The 12918-nt window shown below is 36.9% G+C and overlaps 1 protein-coding gene and 1 non-coding gene across 2 annotated transcripts in view; one reads left to right on the forward strand and one right to left on the reverse strand.

Annotated features, from left to right (window-relative positions):
- Positions 1 to 1199: 1199 nt before the first annotated feature.
- The window catches only part of LOC144372564 (transport and Golgi organization protein 1 homolog), a gene marked incomplete at its 5' end in the record, with an annotated part of 38673 nt that continues 26954 nt past the window's right edge, over positions 1200 to 12918 (forward strand). The window contains 3 exons of the mRNA XM_078035913.1: positions 1200 to 1914; positions 2185 to 2388; positions 4568 to 4713. Coding sequence (XP_077892039.1) covers positions 1200 to 1914; positions 2185 to 2388; positions 4568 to 4713 — 1065 coding nt within the window. The remainder of the gene's footprint in view (positions 1915 to 2184; positions 2389 to 4567; positions 4714 to 12918) is intronic.
- Positions 7740 to 7846, reverse strand: LOC144372576 (U6 spliceosomal RNA). The gene has a single exon (XR_013432546.1). It is a non-coding gene; the product is annotated as a U6 spliceosomal RNA (small nuclear RNA).

Here is a 12918-nt window from a genome sequence, read left to right on the forward strand (position 1 = left end):
TGTTCTAGAATTCTCACTTCAGCTGATTATTTTCTAGAGTTTTAAATTGTATAGTAATTGATGCCCACCAACACTGAAACATCTTTGGGCAGCTCTTTGTAGTGGCTGTAGAATATGCAAACTGCTAGGCTAGGACAGTTCTTAGATTAGATGGACTGAATGGATAAAGTCATCCTGTTTGTTGTTGCTGTTCCTAAAATTTCTTTATAATCTCAGGGGCCATAAAATCACTTCTGTTGCTTGTTGGACTTCATTGTTGGTAAAGAGAGTTCTTAGGATTTAAGCTGTGACAGCAGTTCACTGATTACAGAGAACTCATTTGTTTTGAACTCTGCCTTCTCATTGTATTTCCCATTACATGCATCCCTCATGGCTTAGAAATGCATGTGATGAGGAGAGGAAATCACTCATCCCTACTACATTGAACTGCCTCCCCCACCCCCGGAACCCCCGCAGAATATTATGAAGATTTAATTAGGAATGGAAATTTTTTAAAAACATGTCCATTCATACTATGGCTCCTTTTATATCAATTTGCTTACTAGTAGCAAGAAGGAAGACTAGATAATATACACATAATCCTGAGAGAGATCTTAGTGACTGTGAAACCCTGATGAAGAGAAAGGTGTATACCTTGTTGAATTTTGTTTTCAGTTTGTTCTTGTGGTAATAATAATGTGAGGAGCCTCCTTAATATCATTCTTTATTCCATTCAATGTACTTGTATCTCAGTAAGATACTTTAAAACTGATTCATTTTTCTCAATGCTGCAGGATCTTCCAGCTTCTCCTGAGCAAATGATTAAGAGTTAAATTTCTGAAACATAGGTGTAGATATTAAGAGCTGGAGGATCCTATAAGTGATACCTTGCCTTTCCCTACTTATGTTCAGAGCAAATTGAGAGAGACCCAAGAGTCAGGCAGTTGGAGACCAAATTGTCACCATTTTTACTCATTATGCTTTTTAAAGAATATGACCCATGTTAAAAAAAGAAAGAAAGAATAGACTTTCTAACACCGTAGACTAGAAAAAGACAGATTTACTCAGCCATAGATGGAGTTAGGCAGTGGGGGTTGGAGGAGGGTAATCTGGTTGACCTCAAAGATTCTTTAGAACCAATCCTGAATTTGGGAGCGTGGATGAGTTTGCTTTTGTGATACTTTGTTATTGACACATTAATGGTTTTCTTTTCCTTACAGGAGACAGATTTTGTTTGTTTTGATGTTGGAGGAGATGATTTTGATAATTATAACGTAGAAGAACTTCTAGGATTTTGGGAATTGTATGATTCTGCAAATGAAGATTCTGAGAAAGCTATAGAAAAAGTGGGACAATTTCCTGAAGTCTCCCAGGATGTTGAACCTGAACCTAAACCAGTAGTAGCAAACTCACAACAAATTGAAAGTGCATTCTCAGAAAACACTGTGGATCTTGAGGAACAATTTTTGGCTCAGAAGAACCATCCTCATGCAGATAGTCAAACAGATAATGCTCAGGGTGAACAAACTTCACTTGAACTTTTTGAAGAAATACTACCAGATAAATTGAAAGTGCCAGAAAGTGAAAATAACAAAACCAGCAACATTTCTCAGGTCTCAAACGAACAGGAGAAGACTGATGCTTATAAACTTTTGAAAAAAGAAATCAATCCTTATCTAGAAACCAAAGAAAACAAACAAGAAATGAATATAATTTGGAAGATTTTAAAGAAAACTGAAACCACAGCCAAAAGGGTAGACATTTCTCAGGTCTCAAACGAACAGGAGAAGACTGATGCTTATAAACTTTTGAAAAAAGAAATCAATCCTTATCTAGAAACCAAAGAAAACAAACAAGAAATGAGTATAATTTGGAAGATTTTAAAGAAAACTGAAACCACAGCCAAAAGGGTAGACATGATGGACAAGGAACGAGGTGATATGGAAATGGGAAAGGAGGAAAGTCCTCTGGCAGATGAGGCTTCTTTATAAATTTGACTGTATAGTTCAGTCATCCTTTAAATGGGATGAAAACAATTAACCCTCCCGTATCCTTGCCCAGTTGTTCTCATGGGCTCATGCCAGGACATGGAGGGCAGTGTTGACGTATCTGGAACTGTGTGCTGAGGGGGAGTGCTGATCATTGGGCTTAAGTGGGGGTAGATAGTGTCATCCATCTGGCTCAATGCATTCTTCTCCCTTGTAGAGATGCAGCCATCCCATGAAGATGATTTTCCTAAAGAGAACACAAATCGTCTTAATAGAAATCTTCATGAAGAGCCAAACCTCCTGCGTCATCATTTTAATATGAACCATCCTGAAGAGCCCAGCCTCTTGAATCAACCTGTGACTGAGGACATGGGTGTTTCAGAAGTGTCTCAGATCCCAAATACTGAGAAAGTAGACCCAGGTAAAGCTTGCCAATTTTTCTCTACAAAGTAGAGGCATTACCATAATAAAGGCTTTCAAGGATATTTGTTGCCAAAGGTACGAAATAGAGCAGAGAGTGATATAGGTACATGTGAGTTCAAAAAAAAAAAATATCTTAAGTGAGAGAAAAGCAAGAATAAAGATGACTAGAAATCAAAAATAGGCCAGAGACTGTAACTCACCTAAAAGCAAATGTTTAGGTATGACTAGCTTGTGTAAACCATTTACAACTAAAATATTTTTCTTCAAAGGCCTTATGCTCTAAAACTGTAGTTTTCAACCAGACCAACAGCACCAGAAACTCTAGGGGTGGGACCCACAATCTGTGTTTAGCAGGCCTTCCAGGAAAGTCTGGCCTAGTACAAGTTAGCTTGAATAATCACTGTTCATAGTCTCATAAATTCTGTGTTTTTCTTCCCTTTTCTTCTAAATGGAATATAATATAGCTCAAGTCCTGTTTTGACTTGCTTCCTGGACATGGTAATTAAACTTTTTCAAATGCAGTCAATGGTCCAGATCTTTATACTATATACTTACAGCAAACAGTACAGAACTGCAATCGATTTTAGATTGACACTTACGAATACTTCATCATAGTGCACAGTATCCAGTGGGAGATGAGAAACAATTTTTCAAAAAAATCCCCAATAATGGCATCAACAGCATTCTACTTTTGTGTTGCTCACTCTCATTTTATCAGTAAATTAGATGATGACTAATTGTTTATTTTAATCCATCCAGTATGGTGCTATGAAGCCATAATTACTGTATTTTGTGTTTTTAAAGGTTCTGGTCTGTAAGCATAGCTATAAGCATTATCCTGCACCAGTGCAGGGCTTGGCAGCACTGATCTGAACCTCCCCCCCCACCATCTGCACACACAGAGTGTAGGAGAACTCATAGCAAGGGGGGATTCAGTTAATTTGAGAAGGAATAACATATGAGTTCTCCCATTTTCCAGAAGACATTGCATCCATATATGAACACTACTGACTTCTGAACTGTCTTTAACTCTATAAGGTTATGAAAATGAATCACGCACCATTACAATTTGTTATTTTCATGATCCAAAACTTTCAAGAATAGGGAAAACTTGACTTACAAAATTAAGAATGAATTATTTCCCTGGCCTTTTAAGTTCCACCACAAAATGATGTCAATGACCTTTAATAGGTAAAATCTTCCCTAATGTCATTTAATGTGTCTCAGGTGCTGAGATGCTGAGCCAATGGGGCAGACTTCACCAGCAGTCAAATTCATAGACCAATAGTGAATGGAGGGCCTGGGGTTGTAGCTCAGTGGTAGAGCGCTTGTCTAACATATGAGGCACTGAGTTTGATTCTCAGCACTGCATACAAATAAATAAAATAAAGGTCCATCAAAAACTAAAAAAAAAAAAATTAGGCAAAAGCTTAAAAAAAATAGTAGTGAATAGAATCTCAGGGTTGAGAAAGACCTTAGAGGCAACTGGTCCAACTTCTTAATAACTGCATGCTGGACTCCTGCTGTTTAATCAAACATACCCCAGGCTCATGTAACTCATACTGAAATTCCACCCCTACAAGCTCTCAAGTCTAACTGGAATTCTACCTCATTCACAGAGCCTCAATGCAGGTCTGTACCCAATTCCCTTTAGTCTCTCTTGGTACTACTGTGTTCTTTTTAAATAGTTGTCATCTGTCCATTCAATAAATAATTGTTGAGTATCTCTGCCAGGTGCCAGATACTGTGTTAAGCCTTGGCCCATTCCACCTGCAAATCTGCAAACCAAGACTCCCTCTCTTTCAGCTTTCCTAAAATTTTAAACACAAAGTTTCACCAGCACTAAATCCATGTTTTTTGAATGTGACCCTGTCTATATATCTCTGGTTTTAAAAATTTTCCTTGAGTAAATATTGTTCTGGTAGCAGTTGTATGGCCATGGAAGTAGTGGAGAGTAGACTGGAGATTGTTCATTTTATAATTGAAGGGTTTGACAGCTCTAATTAGGATTTTGAAGTTTTCTTCTCTGTTGTGTTAATTGTCTTTAGGAGAGCCACATATTCCAGGCACTGTGACTCATATATTTAGTGAAACACTCGATGAATATTGAAACTGAAGAGAGACAATTCTTATTCTATAGCATAAAATAAAATAGCAATTTCCCCTTTCAATTTTAGAGCTACTTATAACAGAAGGTACTCCTGTTGATGCTGCTGATACAGAAAACCAACTAGAGATAAAGGTCGAAGAGCCAGCAGATGCCACCCTTTTGGACAACATACTTTTCTTGTTATATTCATTCTTGCTTTATTTGTCTAAGATGGTAAGTTTGACATAGTTTCTTCAATTAGAATGTTGATTATTTATTAGTTTTTAAGTGGCTTCTGGTCATGAAGTGAAAAACTTAAAATGTCTTTATGAAAATGACTCTTGACCCTTTGAATAGATAGCTCCTGAAACAAAAGCCATAGGGGTGTGGCTTTAATGGCTACTTGGTTTAGCACATGAGGAAGATTTGCTGTTTACCAAGGCTGGACATTTGCACACCTGTAAAAACTTGGTTCTTCCCCTTAGAACCTTTCATTCTGGCAGGGAGATAACAGCATTCACTTGAAACACAGTAAGATAATGGCAGAAAGAGAGGTATTTATTCGATGGTAGAACATTATTGTCCATAAATGCATTTATTATGGTTGGAAGGGTGATCAGTAAGGTCAGAAAGTGGTTGAGATGTGATTGAAGCACAGGCAAAAGGCAAACAGGAGTCTGACATGTGGTTTGTTGTTGATTAGACAGGCTGGGGTGGTGGGGGAAGCTGGCAGTCAGAAGAAATGTGTTCAGAGAAATGGAAACATGAAGAAAGGATATTTGGGGAGGGCAGGAGAATGTGAATAGTTGGTGTTGTAAAGTGTGAAGTTGGAGGGGGATGGGCCTGTTGGAGAGGCCAGCAAATCTTAAAGGAAGTCATGAGCCAAAGTAGCAGACCATTAATAGTGGGGATCCTTAGAAAGTTTTAAGAATGAAAGGAATTAGGTTAGATCTGTTTCTTAGAAAGAGTCACTTAAGGCTGATCTTTCTAAAGAAAATCATGATCCAAACAAGACATTTAATCTGTCTAGAAGCTTATCTAAGCATTTTAGGACTTACCTCCCCCCTATTGGTATTTGTTGATATTGGACTTTTAGAGTTTAATTATAGGAATGAGAAAGCTTTTAGAGGTTGGAGGATAAGATGGTCCTAGGGCCATTGTGACAGTAATCCTCCTCAACTGAAGTTGTTTCCTGTAGGTTGTGTTATTTCAAGGCTTGTGTAAGAAAGATGATGTTGTTGTTTTCCTTGTAAAATGTGTAGATTTTGAAGCCAGGTAGATCTGGTTTCAAATCCCAAGGTTATCATTTAGACGTGTGGGCAAATAACTAAACTTTTGAAAAAAGTTTTCCTCATCTGAAAAATGTAGATAATGCTTACTCCAATCATAAGAATTAAATGATTTGACAAGGTAAAATGTCTGGTGAGGTGTCTGGCATTTTGAAGGGTTTTACCCCTACACATGCCCTAATTCTCATGTAGACAGTCAGAAGGTGATATAAAGACAATGAATACCTGGGGAGGAAAGACCACCAGGGTGGAAAAGATGTGGTGGGGAGAAACAAATCATTTTTCAGTTGGCTCCATGTTTGTTCATGATGGTGGCAGCCACCTGGGTAAGGGGTATGTACGAGCCAGGCAGTTAGAATAATTATATTTCCAGTGATTAAAGCAGTCTTCTACAGTCATAATTTGATTATCAGAATGAATCAGCATCACTTGGAAAGTTAACAGCCTCATGATATGGGAAGGATTTCTTTATTCATATTTTTTAGGTATGCACAGAGCCCTCCTCTAGGTCTAGGTCAGGGGACATGAATGTGGTGCAGGTATGGTCAGTGATTGTACGGTGATAGGTAAGACATAGACGTGAGTGGCAAAGAAGAGGCACAATGTTAGGAGACTGATTTGAAAGGAGATTTCAAAAAGGCATTTTGATGGCCCAGTATGTACAGGACATTGTGTGAGGACTAAAAGAGTCTAACAGGTGTAAGGTATGATTGTGATTTTTGAAAGCCTTAAGAAAAGGACTTAACAAATATATGCAAAAATTATGAACAAGTCAATGTAAAATCTTAAACAAGTAGTATGATATCTGATAGGACTGGAGAGTAATAGGCTCTGATGTGTTTGGGAGATGTGCACCAATCAGATTCATTGATCAATGGAATCTTAGCAGAATCTTAGTGTTAGAAGAAACCTTGGAAGGCTGTTAGTCTAGTTTCTCACTCATTGCTGTTATTTTCTTTACTGTGGCCCTGACGAATAGTTATGAGGCCTGTACACCAGTATTTCCTAGCATGAGTCACTCTCTTACAAGGCTATATGTTCTTCTGTTGTCTAGTTCATCCTTGTATTGACTCCAAATTTTCCTCCACATGATTTCCTCTATAAAATTGAATTCTTTTCTACATAGAAATCCTTTAAATATTTGAAGTTATATCTTAATTTAAAAATTATTTTTAGTATTTTTATCATGGAAACTTTCAAATAAGAGCAGAGAGAATAGTAGGGAACTATAGGTAACCATAACATACTGTATATTTTAGAATACTAGAAAAAAAGATTGTGAAAGTTTTACCATAAAGAAATGATGTTTGAGGAGGTAGATATATTTAACTGATTTAAACATTACATAGTGTATACATGCATCAAAATGTCATGTTACCTACTTCAATAATTATAATGTTTGTTTCTATGTACTAGTTAAAAAATAAATTTAATTAGAAAAGCTTTAAAGAAAAGCATAGAGAATAGTATAATGAACCCACGGGCCATCACACAACTTAACAGTAATTCCTTGATAGCCAATATCAGTGAGTTTTTAAAATTTGTTCTAATTGGTTATACATGATAGCAGAATGCATTTCAATTCATTGTATATAAATGGAACAAAACTTTTCCTAGTTGTACACAACACGTGTAGTCCTACATGTACCTCGGGTAATGTGGTTCATCTCATTCCACCATCTTTCCTATCCCTCTTCCCCCTCACCTGTCCTACCTCCCCTTTGCCCAAAGTTCCTCCATTCTTTCCATGCCCCTTACCACCCACCTCACCCCCATTATGGATCAGCATCCACTTTCAGAGAGAACATACAGCTTTTGGTTTTGGGGATTGGCTTACTTCCCTTAACCTGATATTCCCATTCACCCGCAGATGCCATAATTTTTTTCTCTTTTAATGCTATAAGTAATATTCCATTTCATATATGTACCACAGTTTCTTTATCCATTCATCTGCTGAAGGGTTGGTTCCACAAAACTATGGAATACTTCACAAATGTGGGTGTCATCCTTGCTCGGGGACTATGCTGATTTTTTCTGTATTGTTCCAATTTTAGTATATGTGCTGCCAAAGCAAGCACACTCTGAGTTTTAACAAATGTAGATACCCATGTAAAAACTACCATAATAAAGATATAGAACAGTTTTTTTTTTTCACTGGAAAAGGGGTTTCCTTGGGATCCTTCCCAGTGAGTGCCTTCACCAACTGTTCCAGGCAACCATTGATAACTTTTTTTTTAAACTATAGATTCATTTTTCCTACAGTACTGTTTCATATATATGCCACTATAAGTGGACTCATATCTAGGAGTGCAATTGCCTCCTACGTTTAATGTATGTTTTTGTCTTATGTGATACTGTCAAGCCATGCTAAAAAATGACCACAATCATTTTATACTTCCACCAGCAATTTAGGAGACTTCCACTTGACTTCATCTTCACTAGCACTTGGGCCATTTTAGTGGGTATGTCTTTGTGAGTGTATTTCCTGATAATTAATGATATTGAGTGACCTTTTTTTTTCTTTTGAGATAGGGTCTCATTAACTTCCTTAGGCCCTTGATAAGTTGCCAGCCTCACACTTGGGATCTTCCTGCCTCAACCTGGGATTGATTGCTGGGATTACAGATATGTGCCATGATGCCAGGATCAAATACTTCTTCATGAGCTTGTTGACCATACTGTTTTTGTACGTCAACTCTCTCTGGCTAGCTGGAATCCAGACTTCTCCCAGCTCAGTGCCAACTGTGGGATTGGTTAGCTTATAGTTGTTCTTGGCCCTCACAGGTACTGCTTAGAATGTAGCCCCAAACTGAAGACCACCTCCATGCAGATTTCTGGAACTCTTTTTCTTTGTGGCTCCCATGTTTCTGGTAGTTTTCTCTACATATTTTTGGCTGCTTAATCTCCTGGAACTCTGGTCTCTCTCTCCTCAGTGAGACTGTTGTGCCCCATTTGTGTTCCCCTTTTCAAACTGAGGTCTAGAGGGTGCCTCCAGGTAGAATGCTCACCTATTTGTTCTCCTGCTCTTAGGGGTGACAGTTGCATGTTCCTTGTGGCTTTCTATCTGAAAAATAGCTCTTTAAAAATCTTTTTTGACTGGGCATGATGGCACATGCCTTAATCCTAGTGGCTCGGGAGGCTGAGACAGGAGGATCACAAGTTCAAAGCCAAAAGTGAGGTGCTAAGTAACTCAGTGAGACCCTGTCTCTAAATAAAATACAAAATGGGGCTGAGACTGGGGATGTGGCTCAGTGATCAAGTGCTCCTGAGTTCAATCCCTGGTACCAATATATATATTCCAACTTTCTGGTTGCTTTCAGTGGGAGAACAAGTCTCATATAAGTTACTCTCTATTGATTTCTCCTTTTGTTGTAACTTTTTGCAATAATTGAAAAAAATATGTTTGTGGGACTTCTAGGATATATTGTAGTTAGGGTGAATAAATGACATCCCCCTGGTACAACAATTTAACCTGTTTTCTCTATTGCCTTTTTTTTTGGTGGTGCTGGGGATTGAACCTCGGGCTCCATGCATTCTAGGCAAGTGCTGAGCTAACAACCTCAGTCTCTCTCTGTTGCTTTATATTTCTTGGAAATTGGTAGTCAGGTTTAGGTTCAATTCTGTTTCTTATGAAAATTTAATAGGAAATATTGCATTGACATCTGCATGTCCTCTCCTTTGATGTTGACTACTAGTCAACAGTGACCTTGGTGAGATTTGCTAATATATTACAGGTTGCAAAATAGCAATGGTCTGAATTGCTGGGATTTTTCTTTCTTCATTTAAAGGCTGGGATGCCTATACAAATAAAAATTTATGATTGATTATTCTTTCTTTTTTTTGGTACTGGGGATTAAACTCAGGGGCACTTGGCTAATGAGCCATATCCTCAGCCCTATTTTGTATTTTATTTATATACAGGGTCTCACTGAGTTGCTTTAGCAATTCACTTTTGCTGAGGCTGACTTTGAACTTGCTATCTTCCCTCCTCAGCCTCCCAAGCTACTGGGATTGCAAGTGTGTGCCACAGCGCCTGGCTATGATTGATTATTCTTTACACAGATATTCGGTTTGTATAGTTAAGGCAGGAGATAAACATTTGATTCCTTTTCTTCATTTAAACACTTTTCAAAATAGTAAGGTATTATTCTAGCATTATCAAATGATACCCAAAGTGGCTTTTGAAATCTTTTTAACTTTTATTTAAGAGTCAATATGATGTCATACATTTAAAAATATTTGGTGTGTTTAATCCAGTTAGGAATAGTAATTGTTCTTATCTGATGCTCAATTTCTCCCCCTTTTGCCTTGTAGAAGCCTCTTTATCTTGGCTCCTGGGACCCTTTGCCACCACCTAGTGGTCATTGTTACCTGTTTCCCTTGCTTTTGAACTATGAGATGTTCCAAGTTCATCTTAAACATTTCCTATCCAGACCTTGAAGGAACTATTTCTCTAAAAGAACTTTGGTTTCTTTCAATAGGAAATGATATTTAGAGGCTACATTCCAAGTACTAGGATTGCTTATTGCTCAAATTGACTGTCATTTGTAAGCCATTTTAGTGAACAAAGCTCAGAAATATGTGGGGATTTTTGATCATGTCATTTAGATAATTCCCATGAAAATTCAGGATGTTAGAGAGATTTTACTTCACTTCATCTATCTTAGATTTGTGTTTTCTTTCTCTGATGTTGGAGTTCCAGTTTTCAATGACATAAATATAATTGTTTACAGTCTTGTGCCACTTAATGACATTTTGGTCATTAGTGCATAATAATGGAGCTAAAAAATTCTTGACACCTAGTATTTTTAATCTTTTTTGTGTTTTGATATGTTTAGATATATAAACATTTACAATGTTACAATTGTCTACAGAATTCAGTATAATAATATAGGTTTTTATCACCAAAGCGATGATATACCATATATGAATACCTACGTGTGGAAATGGCTATATTTTCTAGGTTTGTATAAGTATACTCAATGATGTTTACACACTGAAATTGCCTAAGATGTGTTTCTCAGAATTTATTCCCATTATTAAGCAACACACGACTATATTTATGTTGCTTAAAATACTTTCAGGAATGTATTCCTGAAATGAAATGAAATTCTCTTGTCTTTAAGCTATATCCCACTAAAGTATGTTTGAAATAATTCATTTCTGTGGTTTGTCACCAACATGATATCACAGGTTGTTTCATTCTTGCTTTCAATATTTAGGTGTTAATTTTTAAAGATTTTTTTATTTATTTTACAATTATTTAAATATTTAGAAGAGCCAAAGTTAATTTGTGAAAATAAGTTGTTTCTGTTTTCTGGTACTGGTGATTGAACCCAGGGCTCCTATCCACTGAGCCACATACCTAGGCTCTTTATTTTTTATTTAGAGATAGTTCTCACTAAGTTGCGTAGGGACTTGCTAAGTTGCTGAGGCTAGCTTTGAACTTGTGATTCTCCTGCCTGATTTTGAAAGAACTCTAGCTTTTGCCCAGTTCTGTCTATCCTGATATTACTCTCTTTTATAGTTAACTTTTAAAATTTATTTCATTATGCATTCTGCTATTAAAAAAATAAGCAAATGAGAAAAGGGATATGCAGCTCAGTGGTAGAGCACTTGCCCACCACACAGGAGGCCATGTGTTCAATCCCCAGCACCATAAAAAGAAAAAGAAAAGCAAATGATTTTTACATCTAGCTATGATAGCTTTATATAGGTACTGGCTTCACCTTCCCAACTGAAACAACTAAAATAAATATGAAAAAAAACCCACAAACATATAAAATTTTAAGATCCAGTAACATTGAAGATCAAGCAACAAAGAATGATTCTGGAAACATAAAGAACAAATGCTATGAGCTCTTTAGTTGCCCCAGCTTTTACTATGTTAAGAGATTCCCAAGCCATGACAAAGAAGGGGAAGTCAGGCAGAACCAGAGGATACCATGAATTGAGAGATGGTGCTGAGATTCCAGGAAAACCAAAGTGACTAGAATTCACAGGGTGGAGTACCAAAAGAAGGTTGCTACATTGAGAGACATTCTGGAAATCTGTGAAAGGCTCTCTGAGTGTTCAGCAGGGTATTGATCTGCACATAAGTGTGATGAAACTGCTTAGCAAGTCAGAGAAACCATCTTAAGTGATTAGAAGGAACAGGTCTTAACACAGGGACCAGAATAGCACCTGGAAAAAACTATCTAAGGAAGTTGGGTAGAATAATCAGAAGGGTGTTACCTCGGACTGACTATTACAATTTATGTCATACCTAACAAATATTCAGACCCAAGAGAATCAAATTGTTTCCAGTAATTTAATTGTATACGAAATATTAAGAATAGTAATTCGTAATGTATGGCATCGAATCAAAGCTTACCAGGCATGCAAAGAAGCAAGAAAAATACAATCCACAATGATGAGGAGAAGAATCATCCAATCAAAGCCAACTGAGAACTATCGGAGATGTTAGAATGAGGTAATGGCATTTTTTAAAAAGTCATTACTACTATATTTCGTGTGTTAAAAAGGTAAAAAGAGATATAGAAGATATATTTTAAGAAAATCAGACTTCTAGAGTTGAAAATATATGATAAACACAGTGGATGGGATTAATGCCAGAATAAGCATTGTGATGAAATTGTTAGTGAACTTGAGGACATAGCAGGAGAAGTACCCCAAATGAAACAGGGAAAATTTCTTCTGTTAAAGAAAAGTGAACCAGAGCATCAGTGAGCTGTGGGACAGTTTCAAGTTGAGCTATGAGAGGTATTCAGAAAAATATTTTAAGAAATGATGGCCAAAAATTTGTGGAAACTGTACATCTGCAGATCCAAGATATTAAATGGGACTACAGTACAAAAAGCATGAATAAAGCTATATCAAGGTATATTATATCATAAATAAATTGCTCAAAACCAGTGATAAAGAGCAATCTTAGCAGTTAGAGAAGACATTTATGTAGAGAAGAACTAAGGATGACATCAGATTTCTTGTCAGAAATTAGGCATAAGAGAATATAGTGGAGTGATACCTTTAATATATTTGAAGAGTAATAATGTTGGCCAATAATATCATGCCCAGTGAAATATCTTTCTAAAATGAAGACTTGTACTGACATACAAGCTGAAAGAATTCACCTACACTTGCACCAAGA

The sequence above is a fragment of the Ictidomys tridecemlineatus genome, unplaced genomic scaffold (genome assembly GCF_052094955.1).
Source record: "Ictidomys tridecemlineatus isolate mIctTri1 unplaced genomic scaffold, mIctTri1.hap1 Scaffold_132, whole genome shotgun sequence".
NCBI lineage: Eukaryota > Metazoa > Chordata > Mammalia > Rodentia > Sciuridae > Ictidomys > Ictidomys tridecemlineatus.